At 46.6% G+C, this 12,124-nt stretch overlaps 1 protein-coding gene across 5 annotated transcripts in view; it reads right to left on the reverse strand.

The window, feature by feature from the left end:
• Nucleotides 1–1,949: 1,949 nt before the first annotated feature.
• Nucleotides 1,950–12,124, reverse strand: part of septin12 (septin 12) — an 89,725-nt gene continuing 79,550 nt past the window's right edge. For all 5 annotated transcript variants that reach the window (XM_048246400.1, XM_048246403.1, XM_048246402.1 and 2 more), the window contains 5 exons: nt 10,132–10,249; nt 5,310–5,405; nt 4,462–4,558; nt 4,144–4,195; nt 1,950–2,507 (listed from right to left, as the gene is read on the reverse strand). In XM_048246400.1, the coding sequence (XP_048102357.1) occupies nt 2,348–2,507; nt 4,144–4,195; nt 4,462–4,558; nt 5,310–5,405; nt 10,132–10,249 (523 nt within the window). In that variant the 3' untranslated portion in view covers nt 1,950–2,347. The remainder of the gene's footprint in view (nt 2,508–4,143; nt 4,196–4,461; nt 4,559–5,309; nt 5,406–10,131; nt 10,250–12,124) is intronic.

Raw genomic sequence — 12,124 nt, forward strand, 5'->3', positions numbered from 1 at the left:
GGGACAGGAGTGGAGCCGAGGGAGAAACATCAAAGAGAAAATGACTCCAGGATTTTTTTTTGTGTTCGTCTGATTGGCGCATTAAGTCCTCAGGGACCGTGAGCAGGACAAAAGAACACTTCTTCGGTGTCCTTCATCATGCTGTCTTTCTCTTCCCTCCCCGTCTCTCTCTCTCTCTCTCTCTCTCTCATTCTCTGTCTTTCATTTCTGTTCCTGTATGGATGATTATTCAAACAGAGACGCTATGAGTTCACATCAGCTCTGGTGCTGCTATCTCCTGCATAGATTAAAGGACTTGTCAACCGAAATGGAATTTGAAACACCAGGTGTTGTGTGTGTTTAAGAAATAACACACGCAAAGAAACCAAAAGTATGGGCAATACCTCTCTCCAGTCAAGGATTTGTCACATTGAAGATCATTTTAATTCCTTGGCAGAATTTAGTCTAAGAAATGGCTGGTACAGATTTAGTATGTCTGCAACCAATGCACTGTAATATCTATAGATGTTTATACAGTATGTGGAGAATATTGTTACTCACTGACAGTGTGCATTGATCCAAATATACTGTATAATATTATATCCAATATAATAAGCACTTACAGTTGTCAGAGCTCTGCCATATAATAAAACAGTTATCAATCGCACTGACATCATAGCTTTGCAGTGACAATCATTTAATCATAAATCAATGGTGTTTATTAATATTGAAGACAGGGAAAATCATGTCTTAACTGTTAGTACAGGTTGAGTAAAAAACATTGGTGGCAACAAAAATAAGTCAATATAGATATGTACAGTAATGTCAAAGAATAGAAGAGTAAGCCATTAAACATCCACATTTTATTGTAGAATAAATGCCTGGGACGATTGTGTGAAAAGTGTACCTTTAAAAGAATGGATTGTTGGTAGTGAATGGGAAATAAACTCTTAGAAGAAAACAAAACAAAAAAAGCAAAACAATTTCACAATGAGGCTATTTGACAGTATCTTTGCAACTAATGACTTACTGCAGTCGAATGAAGTGGGGGGGGGGAACTCAGCCTGTCATTCACTACACTCACCATAGGATGGCACTGTTGCTGCAAGTATTCTTCACAGTCACTATTTAAAGCACAGGAAATGTTTTGACTCCCTTTACATACAAAGAACAACAACAAAAAAGGATTTTTGCTTTTCTACTGAACTTGACAGGGCATTGCAAAATAAAGCATTACTGGAAGAAACATAATTGAGACATAATTTCAAACGTATATAAAATGTTATTTCTCATCCATCTTTAAACTCAGATATGGGTTTTACACCTGCGTCTACATCGTGTGCCCCTCAGCAGCTATATCTTAACAAAATATGTTAAACGCAACGATGAAAAAAACCTCCATAATAAACAACTTAGAAAGATTTGTTTAACGTTTAGAAATTAAAAAAAGCAACTTGTATGTTTGTATATGTGTGTGTGCGGGGCAGGGACCACAATACTTGTTCATTACGAGCATGGAGGTGCAGCAGACTTTTTTAAAGCGACAATTTAGAGCCTCTCTCTGCACTGTGAGTGTAACGTTCAGTGTGCCCGTGGCCTCTAAGACTTGCAGTGTACCACCAACTACACAATTCTTCATCCAGCCTTTCAGTGTGATGAGGAGAGAAAAGAGGAAGGGTGAGAGACTACAAAAGTATGGACAGAATAAGGAGAATGAAAGGAGGGAGGAAAGGAAGGAACGAATAATGCAAAAGAGCTGCAGGGGAGAGTGAATGAATGATCAAAGCCTCAGACACACTGTCTCCTCCCTCCCTCTCTCCCCCTCTCTCTCCCCCTCTCTCTCTCCCTCTCTTTCTCTGTCACACATACAATCTGTACTTCTCTCTCACAAAGAAGACACTTTTTCGGGCACATTCCCACCGCCCCTCCTTTCACTGTTCGATTACCCCCCCCCCCCAATCCATCCCCCATCAGCCTGCCCGACCGTTACCACAAAACCCATCTCACAAAAATACATTTGAATATGGTGTTTAAATGCCTTACATAGCAGAAAATAAAGTCTTTAGTCAAGGTGGGATCGTCTTTTCTATATGGTCCAAAGAAGACGCACTCCACATGGTCTTCTTCGGGGTGAAAAAAAAATCCTCACTCCTCCACTTTTTTTTTGTCATTTTCTTTTTCTCACAAAATGGCGGATCGTCCCATCTGCAGAGTGACGAAGGCGAAGGGGACGGCATAGAACTCTTCCTCCTCCTCGTCCTCCTCCTCCTCCTTTTCCTCTTCTTTCTTTCTGTCTTCATCCCGTTTCATCTTTTTTTCGTCTCCGTCCTGCTGCTGCTGCAGCTGCCACCGTCCCCCCTCTGGCCACTCAGAGGTGGCTCTCCGTCTCGCTCTTCTCTGAGGTACCGTTCTCCAGGCCCAGGACAGAGAGGCCCAGTCCGTTGGCGTTGCTCTCGTTAAGTCGTCTTACCCTGTAGGTCTCATAGTGGATGTTGTGGGTGACGTCCTTCAGATCTTGCAGGTGAGACCTGAAGGCAGAACACACACACACACACACACACACACGCACACACAGTGAGAGGTCTATTAAGGTACTGGAGCCTATGGCGCAGCTTTGTCAGGAATAAAATGAAAGGTGTGTGTTATGTGAATATTATGCATTGCGATCATAACTCATGGCAATCCGAGTAGTCAAATGATCCCTTTTTTGCCAGAAGTTTCCATTAAAGAAATCCCTGAGGTGCTGTTTGACACAGTCAGCCCTCGAATCTGAGTAGGTGTGATCACAGTGGTAAATGGATGACGTTTTCTAGTCCGGCGCTGGTACCATCATTCATCATGGTGAATGGCTTCTCTCCATGATGAGCTTCCCCCTCTGGCATCCCTCCCCTACACGCTCCACTGCTCTCTCGAGCTCCACGCGTTCTGGACAACGTCAACAACGTCACTTATGATGGGAGAAGAACTCAGAACGGTTCCCATAACAATGCCACTTATGATGGAGAAGACCTCAGAACGGTTCCCATGTCCTCGCTTGACCCCTGGCCCTCAGAGTAGGCTTGTAATTACCCACATGTCCCTGACACCCTTAGCAGTAGGGGCCACTGATGCAATCAGGACACAGGTGGCCTCTGCACAACACCACACCTTTCTTGTCCTAATCACAGAGGGATTGGCCTCCATATTTCACTGCCCAGTGCTCCTCTATGGGGCGTGTGTAGTAGGTGGACCTGGAAAGGTCCATATCTGGAATAGTGCTTTGGGTATTGATTTTCTCGTATTGGGATGTGCTTGGGGCCAGGGCTTTCTCAATCTCCAGTCTATTCTTCCTGAAACTATGCAAATAGACTGTGGATGGACGCTTCATGACTATGCAAATATTTCTAGAAGTCTATTGTGTGTTGATTTTCTTGTATGGGATAGTGCAAGGGATATTCTAAATCTCCTGTCCACTCCACCTGAAACTATGCAAAGAGATTATGTGTGGGCTATTCCAGAATATGCGAGACACTTGAGTGTGTTTTAAACACTTTTGCTGCATGTGGCTATTTTGTTGTCAACATTCATCATCGAGGCTGGCTGTCAGGGGATGTCAAGCTAATGTGTGCAAACACTGGGCGAGCTTTTTATCGTATCCCAGCATCCTCTGGTGAGGCACTCCATTCCCGCTCAGCAGGGGTCAGCTTCGCTGGCAATCAGCAGTCACAGATCATCCCCCGCCTGCGACTAACCTGTCCCCAGAGGCTGATGTAATTTGATTAAGAAATGGCATAATCACCGCTAATTCATGACTAATTGGCTGTCAGTAGGCATTTCTCTATCGGGGCTCCTTGTTAGGAGGTAGAACAATTTGCCAGCTGCCACCTTCGTGTCAGACTGACTCTTCATCTGAATGGGACTTGAGGGTTCAGTCTTACATAGCAGGCTGGCTCTGCTCTTAAATTACTTTTCTTTACTCACACACAGGCACGCACACTGTTTATTTTCGCTTAAAAATATTTGTAACGACGAATATCTAAGTCAAACACTATGTTAATGAATATGCTGATGACAGACGAACAGTGCTCTCCAAATACTATAATATCCAAAAACACAATAGCGGATATTCCACCTGCTCCTGTAATAGAGGTCCAAAGTCAGTGTATATTTATTTTTTCTTCTTACCTGATCAGTAGATCTCTCAGGTTGGCAAACTCGCAATGTGCAACATTTTCAACTGTGGAAAGACAGAAACAAACAAACAAACAATTAAACAGGTGGCTAGAAGTGACCTAAATTCTCCTAAACAGCTTGACTGCACTATTGGTTTTAGCCTGCATTTCCCAGCAAAACCACTAGATGGCGGTATGTATCTACAGATGTGAGCCATCTGGGTTGTGGGCAGCAGGGTTCTCTGGTTCTCAGACCGTCTGCTGTCCCATTGTCGCGCCTGAGATGGTCAAACGCTTAAGCTGGGCCCTGGACAAACAGCTGGAGCCTCACCTTCTATAATTCCCCACTTGGTTTTCCTTCCCAGGACCTTGTTTCCGTTCACCTGGTGCTCTTTGTCTGTTCCGACCACTGCAAATGGAATATTTTCCTATGGAAAAACAGTCAGACAGAACGACAGGCAGAAAGAGAAAGACACAGAGAGAAAAAGACAGAGACAGAGAGAGTTATGAAGGGCATTGTTTGAGTGCATTGCTTGAACAGAACTCAGTCTGTTTCGGGTCTGTTAACACTGAGATCAGAGTGTCTTCAACCCACATACAGTGTGTGTGTGTGTGTGTGTGTGTGTGTGTGTGTGTGTAGGGGGGCAGACGTTACATAAGCAGTGTGTAATATTCTCTATGAGGAGTCAAAGACAAACACTTTTGTCAAAGTGCCCGAATTCTCTCGGCGGGATTACGTAAAGCATTCAGGGACAAAAAGCACAAAGCGAGAAAGTGATATTGAGCCATTTAAACCTTCTGAATGCCACTGCCTTTCACTGGGGAGGATTCGGCTCAATGTGATCGAGTTTAAAGGGGGGCTTGAATGTTAAGTTTTCACCATTAAACCACTTGATTGAAACACAACCCTGATGGAGTTCAGCCACTAATTGGTTTGATTGATTAGGCATCTTTGCCTGCCCCTTACCCAATAACAGATATTCCAGGCAGGGCAAGGAGAATGTGACTGTGGAGAATTCAATTGTATTGCCTCGGAATTTCATGGGGTTGGTTCAATTCCCCCATTAAATCATTGAGCTGTATGATTGAAAACAATCCCGCTGATAAATTTCAGCGGCTAATTGGGTCCCTTGCCGAGAAAGGTTTGCAGAGACCGGTCTGGTTGCCATGGTTTCTTACCCTGATCTTGTCGTTGAGTATCCGGTCCTCTGCGTCCTCGTCGTACTCGCTCTGTGGGTACACTCGGATGCCGTTGGCCTGCAGGTCTTGTCTTATCTGTCAACAGGGGAGGAGGGGGGATAGGGGGAGGAGAGGAGAGGAGAGGAAGAGCTTGAGCGGATAGATTTACACTGTTGTTTACGCCCTCCTGCATACACTTTCATCCCATGCCCCCGAGCTCCCGAGCCGCCATCACCTCCTCCATCACCTCCATCACCACCACAACCCCACCACCCGCCCTCGGCAGCCCTAGAGCAAGATGAAATGCGGCAGCCGTGGGCGCCACCTACGCCGGCCAGATTTACGGCCGCCGTCCCCACGCGCAGCACGCGGGGCCAACATGGGCAAAATGATGTCAACACTGGGTCACGCTCCGTCTCCCATCCACAACGACACCGAGACGCTCCTGTCTGAACCCCTGAGCCTCACCTCAACAAATTAGCAACAACCATGATGTCTCGTGCACAGACCTGGACCACAAGCCAAAGAAGTGCACTACCAACAAAAATGTGGAGGAAGGTCAAATATTCAATGACTGAAATAAGTTGAAAATTTTTATTGGGTGGGTGGGGTGGGGTGAGGGAAGGGGGGTTAACTAGCCTGACCGCGCCCACCTAGAATCTCCTTTCAGTGAGATAGTCTGGCTCACGACAATACACAAAGGTTGACAGGCCAATCAGTGAGGGGATGACATAATAGCTATGAAATTGAAAGTGACTGTGGTAAACGCCTGCAAACATAAAAAAATTGCAGTCAGAAGAATGTGTACAGCAAAGGTCAGCCTATATGCATTGTTTCCTGACTGCCGATGTGGTTCATTATCAGTTTGTAAAGGTTAGACGAAATAGGAAGTTAGGAATCCCTATTCAATGTGATTGGTTAGGCTGGACCACTGATTTCAAAGTTAACGCAAAGTCTCCGTCTGTTATGACCCTAGAGTTGGAAATGTTTCCCAATCATGACAGGCACGACTCTCTTAATGAAGTGAAACCAAGTAGTGAGTCTGGTATTACCTGATTACCTGAACATGATAAAAACAGTGCTTTCTAAAGGCTTAATTAGGAATTGTATGTTTTTACTACAACAGGGCTTTTGAAGAGTTTAAGTAGGAATTGTATGCTTCTAATACAAACACTGTATGTAGCCGGAGTGGTGGGAGTTTGAGGGGAGACGGACTCAGCTATCCTAAACTCTGAAATGGGGTTAATTTGAAAAGTGCTGTAATGAACCTGCATGAAGTATAAGAGCCCATAAAGGACTCAGTCTCAGATAAGACACGCAAGCCTTGTGGACACAGCCACCATAAATTAGACACAGGGGAGCGTGCCTTCCCCAACATTCACCCACACACACACACACTCACTCACTCACACACACACACGCACACAGGCACACTTACTTACTCACACACACGCACACAGGCACACTCACTCACTCACACACAGAGACATGCAACACACACACACACATACACTCACTCACACGCGCACACACACACACACACACACACACACACACACAAACACACACACACACACACACACAGGCACACTCACTCACACACACACACACACACACACACACACAAGGCTGTATTTCACCCCGGTGCTCCTCGCATCACAAGCACCCAGCAGATCCGCAGGATTAGTGGTGGACAGGCTCAGATGGGAGACAGAGAGAGGGGGGAAATGAAAAGACAGAGAGGGTATTAGACAGGAGAGGGGGATGGAGGGATGGAGAGAGAGAGGGAGGGAAAGAGAGAGAAAGACTGGCTGCTGTGTGTTGGTTGGTTGTGGGCAATGGAGGGATGACTCTGAGGGGCATGTGTAGGAGGAAAGAGAGAGAGAGAGAGAGAGAGAGAGAGAGAGAGAGAGAGAGAGAGAGAGAAGAGAGGAAAGGATGCCTGAGAAAGAAGGGTAAGGGTGGAAAAATAATGTAAGGTGGGGAGAAAAAGAAAGAGAGAGAGGGGGGGGGGCAAAATGCATGGATGCATGGGGAATGGAGATGAAGGCAGATTAGGTCACATGTCTCCACAGTAAAAGCTCTTCTGTAGTCTGACAGATAAGCAAGAGATGAAAGAAGTGAGAGAGAGAACAGATAGAGATAGAGAGAGAGAGAGGAATGAAGGGGAAAAAACAGAGGGCAGAATGAGCCTTAAAGAAAGGGAAAACAAACAAACAAATGAAAAATGAAACAGAACTGGAGGGATAGAGGGAATGAGAATCCAAGAGAGAGAGAGAGAGTGGTGGAGGAGGAGGAGGAGGAGGGAATGAGAATCCAAGAGAGAGAGAGAGAGTGGTGGAGGAGGAGGAGGAGGAGGAGGAGGAGGAGGCTTCTGGAAGAGCGGCTGAGATGACAGACCATGACCATGCTTCACACACACACTCTCTGGTGGGCACTGATAATGGACACTGGACACACGCTGAGCCCGTCCTGCTCCATGCCCACTCCTGCTGTGGTCAGAGCTGTCCAAGAGCAGAGGAGGAGGAGGTGGTGGAGAAGGGAGATAGAGGAGGACAGGAGGATGAGTGAGGGAAATGAGAGAAGAGGACAGAGAGGAAAAAGATAGAGGGAGGGAGAGGAGGAGAACGATGTGAAAAGAAGTAGCATGAAGGACAGAATGCCTTAACCAGTGAAATGAAGAGAAGAGGACAGGAGAGGAGAGCATACTGTAGGAGAAGAGAGAAAGAAGAGGAAAGGAGTAGAGATGTGAGAGGAGAAGAGAAGAGAGGTGAGGAGGCTGAAAGTGTGCTAGTGTGTGAGGAGAGGAGAGGAGTGCAGGCTCCTCAGGGGAGGGTGTGATGGCACAGGGCCCGGAGAGAGGTGGCCCCTCATCCATCAGAGGGAGCCTGAGGAGCCGCTCCACTGCCCCCCCCCGGGGCCACACTCACACAGGCCTGCCGCCACCGCCAGCCCCATTTGTTCAGCGCCATATGAGCCTTCAATGTTTGGCACTCGGATGTTTAGAATGTGTTTAAAGTGTGTGAGTGTGTGTGTGTGTGTGTGTATGTGTGTGTGTGTGTGTGTGTGTGTGTGTGTGTGTGTGTGTGTGTATGTGTGTGTGTGTGTTGTGTGTGTGTGTCTTCATCCGTCTGCTTCCCACGCAATTCTCCCCAGGTTTTTCTCCAGCCATTTCTCTCTCCTGCCTGACTTGTGAATTCGGAAAGTAAAAAAAAAAAAACAACAACTTTTCTCCTCTCTCCTCTCTCCTCCTCTCTCCTCCTCTCTCCTCTCTCCTCTCTCCTCCTCTCTCCTCTCTCCTCCTCTCCTCCTCTCTCCTCCTCTCTCCTCTCTCCTCTCTCCTCTCTCCTCTCTCCTCCTCTCTCACTCCCTCTCTCACGATTACTCTCTCTCTCCCTCACTCTCTCTTGGAGGCATCCATATTCATGTGCAGCATGCGTTGTTACATAAGGGGGCGAATGTGAGTGCGTGGGCGGTGTGGTGTGGAGCGGCAGCAGCCAGCGGGAAGCTGCATTAAGTTATGAGAGGCCCGCTGGGATCGGACAGTTATGGATCTCATCCGTCACCACCCCACCCCCCCACCCCCCCTCCACCTCCCTGTGCCGCTGCCGATATACGAGCCTGCCTGTCCCGTCCCCCCTCCAATGACAGACCGCTCCGCTCTCTGGGCATCAAGGGTCATTTACACACAGCTGAGCATATAGCTGCTCGCTGGAGCATGCTCACAGCGCATCTGTGGGTCATGTCTGAGGATGTGTATGTGCGTGTATGTGAGTGTGAGTGTGTGTGTGTGTGTGTGTGTGTGTATGTGTGTGTGTGTGTGTGGGGGGTTATCAATGTCATCTTGTGTCAAAAGGTCATATGGAATGGAGGATATAGGGGCATGTTCGAGATGTATTACATCAGGGGGTGAGTAATGACAGGGCTGATATAGGAGCACGTTCAAGCTGCCGACAGGTTATGTGCAGGAACAAGGACACTGAAGGTCACGTTTGTGTGCCCTACATGAAAGTCACATGCAGCAGAGAGCATATAAAGTGGTATTGAAGCGTTGTATTAAAACGATTATGCACATGGACAGTGTGCCTATATGGGCAACTGGTTATCTATATCAAATGTGTGTGTTTGTGTGTGTGTGTGTGTGTGTGTGTGTGTGTGTGTGTGTGTGTGTGTGTGTGCTGAGGCTCGGATGAAAGAGCCTTGTCACGTTTTAAACATGAAAGGGTCGGGTGAGCCAACAGCAACCTGGTCCACACTCACACTGCTGAGCATGTGCACTGGCACATACAAGATCCTTAGCCGAGCTGGCAGCTATCTTTGGAGGGGCTTAGCCACATGATTAAGACAATATACTGTATACTGTATCGGAGGAGCATGACTCTTTAAATTAGTGATTCAGAAAATGTATTTTGGGAAATGTGCTAAAACCCCTCTAGGCTCTCCCTGACTGATGCTGATACAGTCCTCAAAGTAAAAGTTGCATATCAGCCTGCCCCTAACATCCAGTTAACGTGAGATGGGAGGCCTATAGCCTAACCAAAGCTGCACACATAATTGTGTTTTGAGGAAGACCCTTTGGATCCAAGTTTGGCAACTTGGAGTTTTAAAACAGCTTTGAAGATTCATCACAGTCGCTAATCTCTGATTGTTTAACAATCTATAAAGCGCCATGAGACATGTGCAATGTTTTGACGCTCTATAAGTGATATTAAATTGAATTGAAATTGCTAACTCCACCGCTAGCTACATCATTTGCAGAGATACACATACAGCGCAGCAGAGCCACCTGGTGGCGAGCACTGTGCAGTAACTCTGGACTCACCCGCTGCTTGAACTCCAGACGTTCCTCCATGGTGAGCGTATCGGCTTTGGCGATGACTGGCACAATGCTCACGATCTTCCCAAGCCTCTTCATGAACTCGATATCAATGGACCGTAACCTAGCAACAGGAGAGAGAGAGAGAGAGAGAGAGAGAGAGAGAGATAACACAAAATATGAGCTACATCTTGGACAGAATGTTCCGAGCCTTCCCAGTCTTTGTTTGTGGCACTAGACCAAAACTAACCTGAAGTACCTTAAGGTAAGAAGGTAGCACACACACAAAGGTCTTCATGACAAAGCAGACTGTAATGCTCTGATGAAGGCTGAAGGTTGACATGTTGGTCTGACATGGCCAAAATAAATTGGTGAAATGGAGAACAGTCTACTTTATCATGAATGGCTGGGCCTGTGCTACCTTCTTCACTTCAGGTATTTAAGGTTAGAACACAAAAATGATGCTTTTTATAGTGCCTCCCCTCCAGTCAATTCAGTCCAACTAAGGGGAATGTTATAGTGCAGTGCACTCCTGGTGCAGTGTCCTTGTGATGAATGTCTACAGGAGCACTACATACAACTTTAGTCACCATAATGTTGAGCTCAGTATACATGGAATGTCTTTTAATGATATCTTAAGCATTTCACATCCAACTACATGCTGAACACTGCTTTTACTTAGGTCCCCAGCAATACTCCTACCTATTGTGAAGTTGATTGGATGAGCGATTCTCAAGATGTGTGATGAAAAGACATACAAACAAGACAAAAAACTCTTATATTACAGATAGATGCTCATTAGCCTGCGTTTATGTTTATGTTTAGATAACACCTCTGTTACGTCTAAATAAACACAAGGAGGAGGGAGTAAAGACGGCTATTACATGTTGCTGGTTCATATGGCCTGACACCCTGTAATGATGCCGAGGAGAACGGAGGCACAGCACTGGGTGGCTGGTGTGCTGTATAACATTACTACAGCCGCATATACAGTATGTGCCTGCCAGCTCAAAACAGAGCAGTAATGATGACTGAGTGTGTGTGTGTGTGTGTGTGTGTGTGTGTGTGTGTGTGTGTGTGTGTGTGTGTGTGTGTGTGTTTGTGTTTGTGTGTGTGCGTGTGTATGTGTTTTTGTGTGTGTGTGTATGTATGTGTGTTTGTGTGTGTGTGTGTGTTTGTGTGTGTTTGTGTGTGTGTGTGTGTGTATGTGTGTGTGTGTTTGCGTGCCTGTGTGTGTGGCGGGGTAAAGTGAGTTATGCCAGGCCCGCAGTACTTCCACATAGCTGTCAGCCTGATCTATTTCTCAGGAATATTTCTTTACTTTATAAATTCTCTCAGCCTGATTCGAGGCCCTCTGTGGAGGAAGTGTTCCACAAGCTGTGAAACACGAGAATGTGTCCTTTCTGCTGCTACCGCTACCGGACCAAGCCAGCATCCCCCAACCTCCCACCCGCCACAATCACAGCCCATTGCTTTTAAAGAGGACTATCTGGAAAACGCATTTAAATACCAGTTTGTTGTTCTCCAGGGACAACAACAGGGAGGCTTTTTCCCCCCAACATGGCTGTGTGTTTGTTCTGTGGAGACAGAGGAACCAAGATGGACGTGAGTCCAGATTCCCTGCTGCTCTGACACTGTTGAGGGTGCTGTGTGTGTGCGTGTGTGTGCTTGTGTGTGGGGTGGAGGGTTGAGGACTTTATGGGATGACCTTCGGCGCAACACGACGCCCCGGTGACAGAAGGCATTTGTTTTCAACAGCTAGGGTTTCACCGCGAGGTCACCGGGTCGACATCTCAATCAAGGGCCAGAGCCTGTCGATTCGTCGTAAAACGTCTGTCTCTGACCAGAAGCACGGGGAGAGAGGGGAAACCATGCTTTTCTTGCACTTGAATCAGCATCTTTAGGGTGGACTGGTCAATTTGTGGCTAATACAGAGTGTGGGGTAGAGCTTTTGACAAACCACAGTATTTTCTTAGGGATTCTGCAAAAGGTCCATTTG

This window comes from Alosa alosa, chromosome 6, assembly GCF_017589495.1.
Source record: "Alosa alosa isolate M-15738 ecotype Scorff River chromosome 6, AALO_Geno_1.1, whole genome shotgun sequence".
Taxonomy (NCBI): Eukaryota; Metazoa; Chordata; class Actinopteri; order Clupeiformes; family Clupeidae; genus Alosa; species Alosa alosa.